Below are 19,211 nucleotides of genomic sequence, written 5' to 3' on the forward strand. Positions count from 1 at the left end.
TCAGTGGCTTGGTTAATGCTTTACACCTGAATAATACTACTAAGAAACGCAATATGAATACACTGTAAATAGTTAAAACAGTAGACTTATTATAGTCCTCGCCTATTTTAGAACCACGCTCGCGTCTTTCAGCGTATGATTTGCGCATGCGTAACGTCAATTGCGTAGAAACCAACAACAAACAATGGCGGACGGTAAGTGCTGTTTCTGAGGTTTGTGACTTATTTTGCTCTGATGAATTGTGCAGTGGTTATATTTGCTGTAGTTCTAGACCTAGTCAGAGTTAGGATACGGTTATGAGTGCTATATCTCTTGATTATGAGCATTATTGCGAGCGTTTAGCTTTTTTGTAGTGGCCCATTGAATCCCGCCATTCACTGTGTGACAGTAGTATATACATGCAGATACAGGTGGAGATTACTGTGTGTTTGAGTTTCTAAACCTATTATTGTGGTCATTTCTCAATGAGGCCAGACAGTTTTATTATGATGCCTGTACAAAAATGACTGTTGCGGTACCAGCATAAAAAAAATACTGTGATTTATGGTGTTAGTGTAGCTTAATGGTTTTATGTTGATTCTTCCAGAACACACTGATGCTGAGCAGAGCATGGAGGGACACACTCCTGTGAGCAGCATTACACGATTTCATTACAGGAAGATTCTGTCTTCAATACAAGTGAAGCACTGTCAGTTTGCCTCGTTCAGTTGTTGCCATTGAGTTTCTTGTTTATTTTAGGTCCCAGAAAATCCTCATGCAGAATATGGCCTCAGTGAAAACATCCAGGTACAACATCAGAACAGCTTTGTTTTTCAGTTTTGGGAATTTATATTGAGAGTCTTAAAGACTGCATTTGAAAAACCGTTCAGAATTGGTTGCAGTGTGAATAAACTCTTTCTTCTATGATTGTATTATAACTTCTGTGCTTCTGTGTGTTTCTCTAGAGAATAGTGGAGAATGAGAAAACAACCGCTGAAAAGGTCACCAAACAAAAGGTGGACCCTCAGACCCTGCAGAGCCTTCCTACACGAGCGTACTTGGATCAGACCGTGGTTCCTATTCTCCTGCAGGGCTTGTCAGTTCTGGCCAAGGAAAGGTCTGCATTAGTGCACAGACTTCTTGCTTAGTTCGTTCCAAACACAAAACTACATGAACATGATTTTTATTTTCGTTTTTTGGATTAAGATTGCCTCAAAGGAATGGTTCACCCAAAAATTTATTCACTCTAAGGCCATCCAAGATTTGTTTCTTCATCAAAACAGATTTGGAGAAACGTAGCATCACATCACTTCCTCACCAATGGATCCTCTGTAGTGAATGGGTGCCGTCAGAATAAGAGTCCAAACAGCTGATAAAAACATCACAATAATCCACAACACAAATCCAGTCCATCAATTAATGTCTTGTAAAGTGAAAAGCTGCATGTTTGTAAGAAACAAATCCATCATCAAGGCGTTTTAACCATAGTATCTATCCAAAATATGAGTCCATATTCAATGAATCCAGCTTTATCCAATGAAAAGTCCATCTTCTGTTGTCTCTTACATCAAAATCAACAGACATGTTTGTTTAAAGCTGTTTTGGATGGTTTTCGCTTATAAACTGTGCATATTTCTCTACTTATTCAGATGAGCAGTCTTTATGACGGAGACAATATTTTAGCCAGAAGTAAAAAGAAAAATATAGTTAAAATCTTGATGGATTTATTTCTTACAAACACAAGGCTTTTCACTTCACAACTTCACAAGACATCAGTTGATGATGTTTTTATCAGATGTTTGGACCCTCATTCTGACGGCACCCATTCACTGCAGAGGATCCATTGGTGAGCAAGTGTTTCAATGCGACATTTTGACAAATCAGTTCTGATGAATTAAGAAACTACATCTTGGATTACATTTTCAAAAATAATTTTCTTTTTTGGGTTAATTATTCCTTTTAAACCTTTTCAAATGCCCTACCAAAAAAAAAGGAAAATAGCAAAGGAACATTTGCAATCACCGTTTGAAATTTTTTAGTTGCCTTCCAATGCTGAAACTACACTAAACATAATGAAACTATTTAGCCTGATCAAATTAACATTACCTCCTTGCATCATTTAAGTTCATGTATCTAATTTCACTATCCATCTTCCTTCAGGCCTCCGAATCCCATAGAGTTTTTAGCTGCATTCTTACTGAAGAACAAGTCCCAGTTTGAGGAACGGAATTAAAGGCACAGCGTGCAATGTAACCCCAAGTCTTTCAGTTTTTTGTTTTGTGTTGTGAACTTAAATGTAATGGTGTCAAACTCTTCATATTGTTTGTTTGTAGTTTTTTAAGCTCTAATAAAAAGTTCAAGCAGCCATATGTTTCACTAGTGTGTTTATTCTTTATTTGGTAATTGACAAGGCAGCTAAAGCTTACACTAAATTGGCTTGGCATATACAAAGTTCCAGTATAGGAAAAATCATTAATTCCCATTTATTAGCTTGATATTTTATTATTACACAACAGCAGGCATTGTGCGTAACAATAACAAAAATGAGAGAGAAAGGGAAACAAATCCTTTTAACTGTGGACATATAAAAACAATTCCAAATTGAATCTGTAGTAAATATAATTTCTTTCTTCAGTATAAAGATTGAACGCTCTCAGCATATGCAAAATATTCCTAAATCACTCAAAGCACATCTGTTTCTCAAGCAGCTGTAATCACCATGTCCATGAAAGGTCTCTATATTTGTAAAGCAGTATAAAAACGTGGGATGGCAATCGTTTATTTCCATTCAGGTAACAGCTGATAAAAAAAGGAACATGTTTATAAAGCCGAGAGGGGATCAATTTACAGCAAATGACTATACAGTAAAGGATCAACACGTTTTCAGTCAGTTTGAGAAAATGCATACTAAAATTATAGATGACTTTTTACATTGAGTATGATGTTTAACTGAGGATGCTGTGAAAAACAAGAAATTGTTTTTTACATTGTTACTGACCTGAAATTTAGTAAACTAGAGTAAAAGTATTCCGTCTCTAACATATTGCAACTCCAGTGCACTAGCTCTCGTGTGCAATTTCGATGGCACAGAAAAACAACAAAGCAAGGCACCAACAATTTCTAAGATCTGGCATACCTGAAATGGGTCTAGAAGAAATCCTAGATATACGTTCCCAGTGTACTTATTTGCACAGTTTGTAGATAAATGTAAACCAAAAGCTTTGATTTGTAAACTGATGCCTGCAAATGTGCATTTCAACCAAAGGTGTTTCATCAGCAACTGATTTTGATCATGTTTCAGGACTAGAGCTGGGTGATACAGCTCAGGAAATTTGACCATTTTCTTAGCTTAGGCCATTTGACATTATTCAATTGATATCTTGATATTTATGAATTTGGGTAAGACTTTAAAATAAAGTTACTGCATTAGTACATGGTTGACTACATTAGTTAGCATGATCCAACAATGAAAAAGACTTCTATGGCATTTATTCATATTAGTTCACGTTAACTAAAACATTTACTGAAACACAATTAAAATCAAAAGTTGTCTCTATTCATATTAATTGATGGAACTGAGCTAACATTGACTAACAATGAATAGTTGTTAATGTTAACTAAACTGTATTGCTCTTTGCTAATTAATGTTAAAGCATTACTTTTGCCTAGTAATAAATAGCAATATTTACCAACATATTTTTACTAAAATCATAATACATGAAAAAAATTTAATATGAATATGTAATGAATGATCACTGAATATTTTTAATTTAATTTAGTGAAATGGACCTTTCAAACTGATTAAAATATACTTTAAGGCCATTTTTGCTACAGAAGTAAATGAGAAACACTAGTATTAAAACACCTTTGCATTAACACTCTTCAGTCGCAGGACATTTTTACAAATGCTGCAGTGCGCTCTGGTTTTTCTAGTTAAGTGTTATTTCTGTGTTTTTAAAGCTACTTAAACACAACATTTCCAAAACATTTATGTCTTTAAGAATAAAATCACATTTCTCAACATTGCGGTTTGGTACCAACCATTTGTAGCAATCTGGAATTGTTAACGTGTTCTATTTCAGGTGTTATTTCTAGGCTTAGAACAATGTGCTGCAAACAAAATGAAACATTGTGAAATGTAATTGTAAATAAAAAATGAATATTTCTGAATATCAAATATATCACCCAGCCTTATGTAGGTCAAATCAAATATGCTGATCCAGGATCATATTCTGCTTGCCAAAATCATGATTTCAACCTGCCATAAAGTTAATGATTATACAAATTAAAGTATGCAGGAAAAACTATTTGTGTGATTAGTTTATAATGCTGTAACCGCTGACAAACCTACAGCACTCACACAGAACATCAGCTGCACGTAGGCCACATATTCAGGCTTCTGTCTCACGACTGAATCTAGCAGCTGTTCTCCTCTTTATAAGTTATTTATGAAAAAGAGCCTTTATTTACTTTGTCAGTAAGTACAAAAGAAGAGTAAATCACTGTATACTCTTAAGAGTTGATGTGCAGCTTTTAAAAAAAAAAAGCCAAAATGCCAATGCAAGGATGCATGAAAACACAAATGAAATCGGTTTACTTGTTTTGACACATTTTACACGTTCATTCACTCACCTAGAGCGTATCAGAAATATCAGAAACCTTGCAGATTCATAGGAACTAAAAATGTATGAATCTCACTGAAACATAAAGACTGTTTTCTGATAAAGCCCTTCATGTGTCAGTGGGTTTCTGTCAGATGTAGTATTGGTGGGCTGCCAGACTGTCCATGAAGGGCCGTACCAGATTGTCCGTGGAGAAGTAGAAGACCAGGCCAAAGGTGATGGAGATGGGAAGAGCCGGCAGAGCCTTCTTGAAAATGGCCAGCAGGAGAAGCGTCAAGCACAGTCCCTGCAAAACAACCAGGACACAACATAACATCAGCCATTTCTTCTGCTCCGTTTCAAAACCTAGTGAGCTGTTCACATGCCATGATGGATCTCACATTGTAGTTGAGCTACTCACAATGAGAATGGCCACGAAACAGGCCAGTGTGGTGTTCCAGTCTCCTCCGTTGGCAGCCGCCTTTCCCACCAGGACACTGTAGAAGATGAAATCACCAAGACCCAGCTTCACCCCTCCTGTGAGACAGAAGTCAACCAACAGGCATTTCAGCATATGACACTAGAATGAAAAATAATTCAACCTATATGTTAGTTTTCCTTTGATTCCCTGGGGCATTTTTAACTAGTTCACCTCATTGTCACTGGACATTTTCTACACAGTTAAGTATTATAAGCAAAGAATATGATCTGTATGACACTGAGGCTGTAGTCACAGAAACCACATACGGTCTTCTTCAAGATCTTCTTCTGCTGAAAACCGCCGCCTCCCTCCCAGAGCTGCATCATCCTCTGACTCCACCCCTTCCTGTGCCAGGGCTCCGCCCTCATTACGCTGCCTTTGATCAGCTGAGAGGACAACAACAGCTTATTCACCATTATCTAGGTTAAAGAGATTATATTCCACTTTCTAAACAAACAATTTCAAGGTCTTGGTGAAAAGTACTAAAATATTATTAAAGTGCTTGTAAATTATAAAAAATAAATGCAGCTCACCAGAATTTGAATTACTAGAATCAGCCATTCCAACCATCCAAACCATGGCAGCTGAGAAAGAAAGACTTTTATTAGTGCATGGCCCATCTTGACTGGACTTATCCCAAATGTTGCGAGTCTGTATGCTGTATGTTCTGGGTTTAATTTTTCAGGATTTACATGAATATATGAGCGCAGGGAAAATTGGCTCGTTTCTTTCTTGAGCAGTCTCAACCAGCATCCTCAACGGGCCTTTTGGTGAGAGTACCGCTATCAGATCTGGAAAATAAACACACAAACAGTGAAACAATCATGTTCACTAATCCCACGGATATGAGCATTTTAAGTGATAAAAAAAAAAGAAGACGACATTTCTGTATCACTACAAAAAAATACAAAATATATGTTCTGTATCTTTAAGAACTGAATTTTTAATAAGGGATACCAAAAATTACAATTCTGTTATAATGTACTAATGTTGTTCCTAAAATTTATGCGTTTCTTTCTTCTACAGAACATAAACGAATATATTCTGAAAGATGTTTGTAACCATAGGTGAAAAAATACAATGGAAGTCAATGGGAACCAAAACTGTTACCAACATTCTTCACAGAATTATTTCAGTATTGTTCCACACAAGAAAGAAAGTCAAAGAGGTTTGGAACAAGGGTGATTATAGATTAAATCATAACAGAATTTTTATTTTTGGTTTGATTATACCCTGAAAGAAATAATAATCCTTGTTCTAAATGTGAATGAGAGTCACAGTATAGGATGTGACACACAGAAGTTGAAGAACAAATGCAGAAGCAGGTGGTTTGTGGTCAATCTTCTGGCACCGTACCATATATGGAGATGGCTCCCAGTATGACCCATGCTGACCATTCGGGCAGGTATTTGATGAAGATGAGAGCCATGAGGGCACTGATGATAATGAGGTAAGCCTGCTGCAGCTGCAACGGCCCTTTCCAGTGAATGCAGATCATTCCCACTACGCCGAAATTCCAGATGATCATCGCTAACGTTGGGTAGTCCATTGCCACGTTATACGTCTTGAACACCTCGCTGAAAAGGGTTTGACAACACATTTGAATCAACTAAATCAAATCAAATGATTTGGCAAAAATCATAATCATTATATTAATTCCAAACATTGTGATCATGATTAAAAAGCAGCCCTATTGAAAGGCTAAAAATATCATGTATTTTAATTCCTCAGCTAATGTTTTCAGCTATATCGTCTAGCACTGACACATCCTGCTGTACGAGATCAGTCACATACAGTAGCAATATTACAAGAAAGGAAAGCTCAGCAGAATCTCACCCCAGATACATGAAGCTGAACCAGAAGAGCAACATCAGTGAAGACAGAATCAGCCAGCCATGAATGAACTGCACACACACACAGATAAACACCTCTCAGAAAACACAGCTAGGATTTTTAGAACCAGACTGGACTAGTTTAGTTATAGTGTTATAATCATAAAGTCCCAGTCAAAACCACAGAACTCGATAGTGTTGTAGTAATAAAGAGGAACTCACTTTATAGCAGTGATACTTATAAAGCACCACCAGTATTATCGTCATGAAGACAATGACACTGATCATGACGATGGTGTTGAGGAACGAGTTCAAGAGCCTCTGACCGACAGAGTTCGGATCCTCTTCGAACGGCGTGTAGATGCTGCAAAACACACACAAACCATGACTTCACTGCATACATATTTGCTTCTCTGTAAAGGATTGACTGAAATAAGAAAACTCTGTCATCATTCATTCACCCTCAAATCTGTTTTTGGTTTGTTACTTGTTTTGAGACACATAACTATATGATAACTATATGATGATGATGATAAGAATATTAGTATTTTATACATTTTATAATATTATTAAAATAGAATAAAAAAAAGTAAATGAAAGCAAATGAAAATGTAAAATATATATTTGTTTACATTTAAAAAAGTGAATATTATATTAAAAAAACAAAAATAACAAAACAAAATTTTTTCTAAGGCAGTAAAACAGAAAAACATCTTTCTTTGATTTTATTTATTTTTTGTTCTTTTATTTTTTTGTATTATGTTTTTAACATTATAATAAAAAAATAAAAAACTTAATGCTAAAAAAACATTTTACTTTTTATTAAATAATGCTCAGCATTTCAATAGCAATATCGTATAGACCAGTAATAGCATTTCTGGATCTGGATCTGCCTAAATCAGTTAATATTAGAAGCAGATACTTTCATATTTAACATTTTTCTGTGGCTAAGATGGGTACAAAACTGTTAAATCATGCTTCGACTTGTGCTTTTTAGTGCTCGACATTAATTATTTTAATGTTATGGCTGATAACTTCTGATATTTTAGATTTTTGTTTTTTAAGATGAAATATACCTTCTAAAACAAAATTCCATGGAAAAATAACAGCATATAAGTTTTGAACGACATGATGATGAATAACAAATGACAGATTTTTTTCATTTTTGGCTGAACAGGTAGCAAAGCGCGTACAGCCGCTGTGAGGTCTTCTCCGAGTAGAAACTGACGGACTTGATTGTTGCCACCACGACCACCATGCAGAGCGTGACCGGGATGAAGAGCATGATGACGTGCTTAGCGCCATATTTGAGGGTCAGCTCCTCTTCCTCTCCATCAGGAGTGGCCGCTCTCTCTTGCTCCACCGGCCCTGGCTCGTCCAAACCTGAGCTGACTGACCTACGCTGCGGGATTAAAGGAGAGGATGAGTAAAATTTGATTTGTGGATCCAGATACGGATCAGACGCAATGTAACAACTCTAAATAAGCACACGTCAAGCTCTTTCAAAAGAGAGGAAGGAGAACTCATGTCCACTTACCGGTTTGCTGTCTATTTCCTGGGGGAGAGACATATCATGATCTTGGTTGTACGAGGGGATGGTTGGGCTTTCGCACTGGACCAGAGCAGACCTCTCGTTGTAGGAGTCCTCTTCACTGTCCGAGGTATTCATGAAGAGAAGGTGACAGAAGCCAAATGCCCAGAGCTACAACAAGCAAATCACATCAGATGAATAAGTGTCAGAATCATAGAAAAACAATAGTAACACCACAGTTTCATTTTTTGTGGACTTTAGCATGATAGTAATGCCTTGTGGCTTTTAAGTACCATGGTTTATGAAAAAGATAATCCTATACTAGTATAGTGGAATGAATATATATATATATATATATATATATATATATATATAGATATGCTGCTGATGTATCGTGTTTCTCTAGTGACGTTCTTTAGGGATGAAATATGATAGATTGGAGCTTCAGTGTGAACACTTATGAAACGGACAGAAGAAAATAGATTTTAAAATATCCATCTGTATCGGCTAAATTTCCAAATCATATGTTAATAAGACATTACCATCTGACAATGTTCCATAATAGTACTACTGTTCTTCAATAAATGGACTACAAATTAAAGACAGAAAAAACGTGGATCTTTTAAAACGAATAATCATTTTTAATTGGGACTAACACACGCGTTTATCCCCATTTACAATGTAACAACCCCCCCACCCCACCCGGACGCGAGCGGCGCGACAAAATACTATAGAACTTATTATAATCAGTGACGCAGTCTACACTGGAAGCGGCGCGACAAATCCCCGACAGAACACTGCTGCTGCGTTCTATTTTTGACGTATTGACACGTAATTAAAGTGATCTTCAACGGTCGCTTTGTCGCGTCCAGACAGACTGTAATGTGTCTGGAAACCCAGCTTCTCCCCGCGTCTGAAGTAAAACCACATCTGATGAAGCGTACAGAGTAGAATAATGAGATACCTTCAAATGCGACCGTATTTACATGAATGACAATCCAGCAGCGATATTTGCAGAAAGACTCCGTCAAAACATCGCGAATCCCAATGAGGAAGTGATGCCGATCAGCTGATTCTCACCACCCCACGTGAGCGCGTGACGTCAACTGACCACATTTCAGGTCTCTTCAGAGCAAAAGTGGGCGTTTATCACCTTGTGGGTGTTTGTAAATCATGCAATCAAAATGATCCCCCTTTAACCCAACCCCACCCCTAAACCACTATTACGGCCAATCAGGTATCATGGTGTAAAAACACCCTGATCTGGTAACTCCCATTACTTTACTGCAGAGACCTATACTTGACATTTCACGTCACTGGGGCGCAGATGGGATTTTTTAACTGGGGGGGACCAAGCTGCTCAGCAGTAAAAAATAAAATTCAGTCCTGAAAAATCACCAGCTCAGTCATAGACGACAGTACAATTGCATCTAAAAAAATTTGAGTATCATAGAAATGGTCTTGTAACTTAATTCAAAAAAGCAAACTTTCTTATATTCTAGACTCATTGCACACAAACTGAAATATTTCAATATTTTTTTGTTTAAATTCTGATGGTTACGACTTACAGCTTAAAAAAAAAATAATTATGTATCTCAAAAATTTTTATATTCTATTTTGAGCTTGAATAGTTTGATTAATTTTGAGTATAAATACAGGGTACCTCCTGGGCTAGTTCAGAACATGCAACCACACTTATGGTAAAGAATATTGACTTGACAGTTGTCCAGAAGACAATCATCAACACAATCATCAACACCCTCCACAAGGAGGGTAAGCCACAGAAGGTCATTGCTGAAAGGACTGGCTGTTCACAGAGTGCTGTATCAAAATATATTCAGACAGGTGATTAAAAGGAAAAGGTGTGGTAGGAAAAGGTGCACAAGCAACAGAGATGACCACATCCTTGGGAAGATTATTAGGAAAAGCCAATTCAAGAACTTAGAAGAGTGTCACAAGGAGTGGACTAAAGCTAGGGTCAGCACATCAAGAGTCGCCAAACTCAGACGTCTTCAGGAAAAGGGCTACAGCTGTCACATTCCTAGAACCATGCAACTCTTGAACCAGAAAAAACATCAGAAGCATTTCACCTGGGGTAAGGAGAAAAAGAACTGGACTGTTGATCAGTGGTCCACAGTCCTTTTCAGATGAAAGTAAATTTAGCATTTCATTTGGAAATCAATGTCTGGAATCTGGAGGAAAACTGGAGAGGCACAGAATCCAAAGCCCAATGTGAAGTTTCTGAAGTCAGAGGTGATTTGGGGAGCCATGATGTCTGCTGGTGTTGCTCCATTGTGTTTTATCAAGTTCTAAGTCAATGCAGCCATCTACCAGGAGAATTTTGGGAACACTTTCATCTTCCATCTGCTGACAAGCTTTATGGAGATGCTGATTTCATTTTTCAACTGCGCACAGTGCCAAAACCACTTCCAAGTGGTTTGCTGACCATTATACTGCTGTGCTTGATTGGCCAACCAACTCACCTGACCTGAACCTCACAGAGAATCTATGGGGTATTGGGAAGAGGAAGACAAGTAACATCTGACAAACAATACAGAGGAGCTGAAGGCCGCTGTCAAAGCAACCTGGGCTTCAATAACACCTCAGCAGAGCCACAGGCTGATCACCTCCATGCCACGCCAAACTGAAGCCCCAACCAAGTATTGAGTGCATAATTAAACCTACTTTGGATTTAAATTTTTCTTTCAAAGTTTCCTACTTTCAGTCTGTGTACAATATATCTAGAATATAAGAAAGTTAGCTTTTTTAAATTAAATTACAAAAAATAAAGAACTTTTCCATGAGATTCAAATTTTTTGAGATGCACCTGTATATGATCCTTATGGTTACTGCTACAGGCACAATTGAGGCAGCTACCAGCTCCTCGTAGGACCCCAGGGTCAAGAGTCACAGCACATACACACACAGAGAACATAAATGTCAGTGGCAGCACCATCGTCGTGTGTTTGACAACAGAACAGCTTGTAGTGAGAAGGTGGGTACAAAGTAATGGTTAGATTATTATTGTGCTTCAGCCTGCATCTGCCCTGACCCGATTCTTTAGCACCAAAACAAACACACCCATACCCCAACAGGACCTGCTATGTTAGCCATGAGAGCTAAACTGCAAATGACAAAAATACCTGCAAATTAAGAAAACATCTTCATCAGTTTGACAACACGTGCTGCAAATACTCACAATACAAACAAATAAAGAAATGTGCTGCAAAAACACAGACCACATCAGAAATATTTAAGGGAACCGTAAAGTGACAAATATGGCTGGGACATAATTTATCAATGTGTGCTCTGAAAAGATCTTTGTTTATTTTAACAATCCTGGTCATACAATTACTTAGCTTTTTTTGTGTGTGGATATTATTAGCCTAAATAAGCTGACTAAATACACAGTTACTGTAACTGTGAACGGTAACTTACTTTTACAACTTACCTTACAAAAACTAAACATAGCCTATGAGTAGTGCTTATAGTATACCTTCTGTCAAGATGATTTATGACTTTGACCTTTGACCTTTTGACAGGTTGAACTTACGGTGACCTTATGATGGATGGGTTGAACTTCCGGAATGAGTTCAAGGGTTAACCTATGACCCTTTCCCACGCATCGATCATGTGGTTTTGACAGAAAGTTTTACCCTATTGACCTAGTTAGTTCTAAATTATATATTTTGACGGGTAGTTAGAACGGTATAGGAAACACTCCCCACGCATCGATCATGTGGTTTTGACAGAAAGTTTTACCCTATTGACCTAGTTAGTTCTAAATCATGGTTGTCACAGTGTCTGGGTTGTGTTCCCTGGGTATCCACTAGGTGTCCTCAGTTCCCACGGTGTTTATCATATTATCACTTCCTGTTTCCTTATTTGGTCACCTTCCTCCTTGTTTAGTTAATTGATTGTTCCCCACCTGTCTCCAGTTTCCCCATTATCCTTTTGTGTATTTATACCTGGTCTGTCTGAGTCTTTGTGATGGAGTCCTTGTCGTATGATTGATACTTCCCAGAGTCTGCTCTTCCTATGTGTTCTTGTTTTGTTTCTATGTGTTTGGATTTTCTGGTTTTGACCCTGCCTGGACTGTTTACCCCTTTGGATTTGCCCTTTTAATAAATCTCACACCTGCAATTGGATCTCTCCCGTGTTTCTTGTATCACCGTACGTGACAGAAGGACTCCGTCATGCCTAGATCCAGCGGTGTGGGATTTCGAATCTGTTCCCCAGCCACCATGGAGGAACGGAGGGGGAGATTCCGGAACTTAACCACCCTTCGTCAAAGGGGGAGTGAGGTGGGTGGCCTGGCACAATTGTTTTGGACCATGGCAGTCGGGTTAGGGTATAATGACGCAGCACTGAAAGACTTATTTAATGATTGCCTGGATGACCCTTTGCCTCAATGGGAGATGAAGGGGTTGGAGGTCCTGGACTTTTGGGGGTTTACCCATTACCTGCGCGATCGTGCTCAGTGGGATGCAGCAACCACACCTGAGTTTCCAGACAAAATGGCCCCCAGCCCAGAGCCACAGCACAAGATGGCCGCCAGCCCAGCGCCACAGCACAGGATGGCCGCCAGCCCAGCACCACAGCACAAGATGGCCGCCAGCCCAGCACCACAGCACAAGATGGCCGCCAGCCCAGCGCCACAGCACAAGATGGCCAGCAGCTTAGAGCCACAGCACAAGATGGCCGCCAGCCCAGCGCCACAGCACAAGATGGCTGACTCAACGCCTGAGTCTCCAGACAAGGTGCCACCGACTCACCATCATAGAGGGCGGAGGAGGAAGAGACAGGCGTCTACCGTTCCTCAAAGTCTGGAGAACGTTCCCGAGCGGGCCGCTGCCGTCCAGGAGGACGTTCCCGAGCGGACCGCTGCCGTCCAGGAGGACGTTCCCGAGCAGGCCGTCGCCGTCCCCGAGGCAGTGACCAATGCTGTTCCGGAGGCCGAGGTGGTGGTCGATGCTGTTCCGGAGGACGAGGTGGTGGTCGATGCCGAGGCGGTGCTTGATGCCGTTCCCGAGGCCGTTCCCGAGGCGGTGCCTGATGCCGTTCCGGAGGCCGAGGCGGTGCTTGATGCCGTTCCGGAGGCCGAGGCGGTGCTTGATGCCGTTCCGGAGGCCGAGGTGGTGCCCGATGCTGTTCCGGAGGCCGAGGTGGTGCCCGATGCTGAGGCGTCTCACGTCTCCACAGGCAGTCCTAATGTCAAGTAAGGTGGCTATTGACTTTCCAGAGTTGAGTCAGTTCCAGGTTGACCCTCTAGAGTCGAGTCAGGTGACTGTTGAATTTTCAGAGTTGAGTGAGGTTCCGGTTGACCTTCCAGAGGCTAGTCAGGTGCTTGTGGACCCTCCAGATTCAGGGTTAGTCACCGTTGACCTTCCAGAGTCAGGGCCAGTCACAGATGACCCTCCAGAGTCAGGGCCAGTCACCGATGACCCTCTAGAGTCAGGGCCAGTCACCGATGACCCTCTAGAGTCAGGGCCAGTCACCGATGACCCTCCAGAGTCAGGGCCAGTCACCGTTGACCTTCCAGAGTCAGGGCCAGTCACAGATGACCCTCCAGAGTCAGGGCCAGTCACCGATGACCCTCCAGAGTCAGGGCCAGTCACCGATGACCCTCCAGAGTCAGGGCCAGTCACCGATGACCCTCCAGAGTCAGGGCCAGTCACCGATGACCCTCCAGAGTCAGGGCCAGTCACCGATGACCCTCCAGAGTCAGGGCTAGGTACCATGGACTTTCCAGAGACAAGGCTAGTCATCGTGGACCTTTCAGAGTCAGGTCAAGTCACAGATGATCTTCCTGAGTCAGGGCTAGTCACCGATGACCCTCCAGAGTCACCACAAGATGGCCGCCAGCCCAGCGCCACAGCACAAGATGGCCGCCAGCCCAGCGCCACAGCACAAGATGGCCGCCAGCCCAGCGCCACAGCACAAGATGGCTGACTCAACGCCTGAGTCTCCAGACAAGTTGCCACCGACTCGCCATCATAGAGGGCGGAGGAGGAGGAGACAGGCGTCTACCGTTCCTCAAAGTCTGGAGAACGTTCCCGAGCGGGCCGCTGCCGTCCAGGAGGACGTTCCCGAGCGGACCGCTGCCGTCCAGGAGGACGTTCCCGAGCAGGCCGTCGCCGTCCCCGAGGCGGTGACCAATGCTGTTCCGGAGGCCGAGGTGGTGGTCGATGCTGTTCCGGAGGAAGAGGTGGTGGTCGATGCCGAGGCGGTGCCCAATGCCGTTCCCGAGGCGGTGCCTGATGCCGTTTCGGAGGCCGAGGCGGTGCTTGATGCCGTTCCGGAGGCCGAGGCGGTGCTTGATGCCGTTCCGGAGGCCGAGGTGGTGCCCGATGCTGTTCCGGAGGCCGAGGTGGTGCCCGATGCTGAGGCGTCTCACGTCTCCACAGGCAGTCCTAATGTCAAGTAAGGTGGCTATTGACTTTCCAGAGTTGAGTCAGTTCCAGGTTGACCCTCTAGAGTCGAGTCAGGTGACTGTTGAATTTTCAGAGTTGAGTGAGGTTCCGGTTGACCTTCCAGAGGCTAGTCAGGTGCTTGTGGACCCTCCAGATTCAGGGTTAGTCACCGTTGACCTTCCAGAGTCAGGGCCAGTCACAGATGACCCTCCAGAGTCAGGGCCAGTCACCGATGACCCTCCAGAGTCAGGGCCAGTCACCGATGACCCTCCAGAGTCAGGGCCAGTCACCGATGACCCTCCAGAGTCAGGGCCAGTCACCGATGACCCTCCAGAGTCAAGGCCAGTCACCGATGACCTTCCAGAGCCAGGGCTAGGTACCATGGACTTTCCAGAGACAAGGCTAGTCATCGTGGACCTTTCAGAGTCAGGTCAAGTCACTGATGATCTTCCTGAGTCAGGGCTAGTCAGTGATGACCTTCCAGACCCAGGGCTAGGTACCATGGACTGTCCAGAGACAAGGCTGGTCACCGTTGAATTTTCTGAGTCAGGTCAAGTCACTGGGTGGCCTTCTGCTCCGCCCTGTTGGACTCCGGCATCGACCACGAGGACGTGGTGGTCATCTGCTCCGCCCTGGGGGACTCTGGCGTCAACCACAAGGACGTGGTGGTCCTCTGCTCCGCCCTGGGGGGCTTCCGCTCTGACCACACGGACATGGTGGTCTTCTGCTCCGCCCTGGGGGGCGCTTGCCCTGACTACATGGTTGTGGTGGTCTTCCGCTCCGCCCTGGAGGACTCTGGCGTTGACCACAAGGGTTTTATTAAACCCTCCCCTACGCTGTTTGAAGTTTGTGCCAGCTAGCTTGTTTGAACTTTATCCCAGTTATACGGTTATGTGTGTGTGTGTGTGTGTGTGTGTGTCTCCCCCTCCCATTACATTCCTGAGCAGTGTATAAATGGGATCGGTGTGTTCTACATTTATATAAAACATCCTATAATTTATATGATATAATTAATTATCATGCTAAAGTTGACAAAAACATTTTAGTTATTTCATATATGTGACATTCAGTTATTTCACATTTATATATATATATATATAACATTATATAATTTATATAATCTAAAAACAATTAAAGGTTGAAAAATACATTTTAGTTATTTCACATTTATATATAAAACATTCTATAATTTATATAATATTTATATAATTTATATAATATAATAATTATCATGCTAAAGTTGAAGATTTACATTACTGTATTAACTGAATTGAATTGATTGTGATGAACAGTACTAGTAAATAAATAGAAACAGAACTGCAGCAAATTATATTACACTGAATATTAAAACAGATAATATTGCCCAGAATGTGAAGTATTACATTGCACTACAGTACAGGGTCCAGTTTAATAACAAAGGGTCCATGTGTCAGACACTTCACTATCTTGAGGCCACGAGTTAACTTATCTTGAGGCCACGAGTTAACTTATCTTGAGGCCACGAGTTAACTTTTCTTGAGGCCACGAGTTAGTATCTTGAGGCCACGAGTTAGTTATATATATTTTTTTTTTTGACAAAGTGGGACCAGAGGGGCTCCGTATGTTTTTGTATTTCGTTGTGTTGCGAGTATTTGCAGCATGTGTGCTGTCAAACTGATGAAGATGTTTTCTTAATTTGCTGGTGCTTTTTCTATTTGAATGTGTTTTGTGAAGTTGAGCTCTCTCGGCCACCATGCCTCGCCCCTATTTTGAAATCTTCACCCCACACATACATATGCAACCATGGCAACGACGATCGCGGAAACAAGCAAAGATGACACACAAGCAAATTCAAACAAAAGCCAACATGGATAAGTTGTGTGAAACAACGCAAAATCAACGTTACTCACCTATCAAAAAGAAACAAAGAAACCTCAGCGTCCGATTCGAGCCCTTCCAAATCCTTGAGTTTCTCTCCACCAGACATGGGGACTTGTGACTTGGTGACTTGGACTCGAGTCGACTCGTGTCGCTATTTTTATGACTTGTGACTTGACTTGACAAAAAATAAAATACTTGAGACTTGACTCGGACTTTGAAGTTAAAGACTCGGGACTTGACTTGACTTGAGACACGATGACTTGAATGACTTGAGTGTTAATCACATCATGTTTTCAGTTTGAATATAAAATATATAAATTATTTGTAAAAATAAAGTTGATTACTCAGCTGGAGCGCAGGCTGAAAATAGCGCATAGGAATAGCGTTGTCATGACTGGATCAGGACACTATCGTTCAGTACGAGGCTGACTCCAGCTCCTTATTCGCCAGCTCCTTATTCGCCGAACTATCCGTTCCACCTTAAAAATTTCGTGTGGTTGTTAATCCTTCCCCCTCAGTGCTATTGGTTGTATTTTTTAAAGGAACAGTTGCACAAAAATGGCATGCTCCAGATAACAGTTAATAATGAAAGGAAAAAATACATAGTTCTGTAAAAATGTATTGTATGTTTCAATAAATGATTCACGTGACTAATTCAGGCAGAGTTCTTTTTTTATTTAAACTCCATGCATTACACAATGTCTTTTTCAACATACCCTGTATGAATGGAACACGATAATATTGTTTGCAGCTGTGATGTAATGGTTTTGTCATTTCAGATCTTTATTAAAATGTATCCATTACTGTAAAAGATTTAAAAAACATACATTATTTAACTGTCGCACAAAATCTTGTTTTACTGCAATTTCTGTTGAAGAAACATGTGCCCTAGTCAACTGTATTCTGACAAAGCAGAGTGGGCATGTCATCATTTTGTTATTTCAAAGGTTCTCTGACATTTTCTGATGTTTTATTATGGAAATATGACCCAGACAAAATGCCCTCCAAAGCATCTGTATATGCCGAAAAAGCACATTGGGCATGTCATCATTTTCTTATTTCAAAGGTTCTCAAAAAAAGGAGCACGTAGAGGGCAGGAGTAATTTACTCTCTAACGAAATCCTGCATTAGAACATTTTCTGATGTGTTATTATGGAAATATGACCCAGAGGAAATGCCCTCCAAAGCATCTGTATATGCCGAAAAAGCACATTGGGCATGTCATCATTTTCTTATTTCAAAGGTTCTCAAAAAAAGGAGCACGTAGAGGGCAGGAGTAATTTACTCTCTAACGAAATCCTGCATTAGAACATTTTCTGATGTGTTATTATGGAAATATGACCCAGAGAATATGCCCTCAATAGTAACTTTATGTACTGAAAAAGCATATTGGGCATGTCATCATTCTTCTATTTTAAAGGTTCTCAAAAAAAGGAGCACATAGAGGGCAAGAGTAATTCACTGTCTAACAAAATCCTGCATTAGAACATTTTCTGATGTTTTATTATGGACATATGACCCAGAGAATATGCCCTCAATAGCAACTTTATGTGCCGAAACAGCATATTGGGCATGTCATCATTTTCTTTTTTCAAAGGTTCTCAAAAAAAGGAGCACATTGAAGGCAATAGTAATTCACTCTCTAACGAAATCCTGCATTAGAACATTTTCTGATGTGTTATTATGGAAATATGACCCAGTCGAAATGCCCTCCAAAGCATCACGAGGCTGACTCCAGCTCCTTATTCGCCAGCTCCTTATTCGCCAAACTATCCGTTCCACCTTAAAAATGTCAAGCGGTTGTTAATCCTTCCCCCTCAGTGCTATTGGTTGTATTTTTTAAAGGAACAGTTGCACAAAAATGGCATGTTTCAGACAGCAGTTAACAATGAACATTAAAAATATATAGTTCTTTAAAAATGTATTGTATGTTTCAATAAGTGATACCCGTGAGTGATTCAGGCAGAGTTCTTTTTTTAATTTAAACTCCATGCCTTACTCAATGTCTTTTTCAACATACCCTGTATGAATGGAACAAGATAATATTGTTTGCAGCTCTTATGTAGTCTTAATTAAAATGTATCCATTACTGAAAAAGATTAAATAAACATATACATTATTTAACTGTCGCACAAAATCTTGTATTACTGCAATTTCTGATGTGCTGTTGAAGAAACGTGCCCTATTTAACTGTATTCTGACAAAACATATTGGTCATGTCATCATTTTGTTATTTCAAAGGTTCTCAAAAAAGGAGCACCTACAGGGCAAGAGTAATTCACTCTATAACGAAATCCTGCATTAGAACATTTTCTGATATTTTGTTATGGAACTATGATCCAGAGAATATGCCCTCCAAAGCATCTGTATTTGCCGAAAAAGCATATTGGGCATGTCATCATTTTCTTGTTTCAAAGGTTCCCAAAAAAAGAAGCACGTATAGGGCAAGAGTAATTCACTCTCTACTGAAATCCTGCATTAGAACATCTTCTGATGTTTTATTATTGAAATATA

The 19,211-nt window shown here is 40.7% G+C and overlaps 3 protein-coding genes across 4 annotated transcripts in view; 2 read left to right on the forward strand and 1 right to left on the reverse strand.

Annotated features, from left to right (window-relative positions):
* LOC132142722 (BTB/POZ domain-containing protein 3-like) overlaps positions 1-19,211 on the forward strand; it is a 285,051-nt gene that overhangs the window by 171,913 nt on the left and 93,927 nt on the right. The window lies entirely within an intron of this gene.
* On the forward strand, positions 13-2,344 carry LOC132142718 (protein dpy-30 homolog). Its single transcript, XM_059552802.1, has 5 exons — positions 13-194; positions 587-627; positions 739-786; positions 945-1,096; positions 2,140-2,344. Exons 1-5 carry the CDS (start codon positions 185-187, stop codon positions 2,210-2,212), a joined length of 324 nt encoding a protein of 107 aa, XP_059408785.1. The 5' UTR covers positions 13-184; the 3' UTR covers positions 2,213-2,344.
* Positions 4,286-9,535, reverse strand: LOC132142719 (presenilin-2-like). 2 transcript variants are annotated; one of them, XM_059552805.1, is made up of 11 exons: positions 9,389-9,535; positions 8,431-8,595; positions 8,087-8,295; positions 7,116-7,257; positions 6,898-6,965; positions 6,418-6,638; positions 5,754-5,852; positions 5,610-5,645; positions 5,328-5,447; positions 5,002-5,117; positions 4,286-4,887 (listed from the first exon to the last, which is right to left on the reverse strand). In XM_059552805.1, the coding sequence occupies exons 2-11, from the start codon at positions 8,560-8,562 to the stop codon at positions 4,732-4,734; spliced, it is 1,299 nt and encodes a 432-aa protein (XP_059408788.1). In that variant the 5' UTR covers positions 8,563-8,595; positions 9,389-9,535; the 3' UTR covers positions 4,286-4,731. The 2 variants fall into 2 exon arrangements, with proteins under 2 accessions (XP_059408788.1, XP_059408787.1); XM_059552804.1 differs by having other exon boundaries at positions 5,595-5,645.

This window comes from Carassius carassius, chromosome 6, assembly GCF_963082965.1.
Source record: "Carassius carassius chromosome 6, fCarCar2.1, whole genome shotgun sequence".
In the NCBI taxonomy this organism is placed as follows: domain Eukaryota; kingdom Metazoa; phylum Chordata; class Actinopteri; order Cypriniformes; family Cyprinidae; genus Carassius; species Carassius carassius.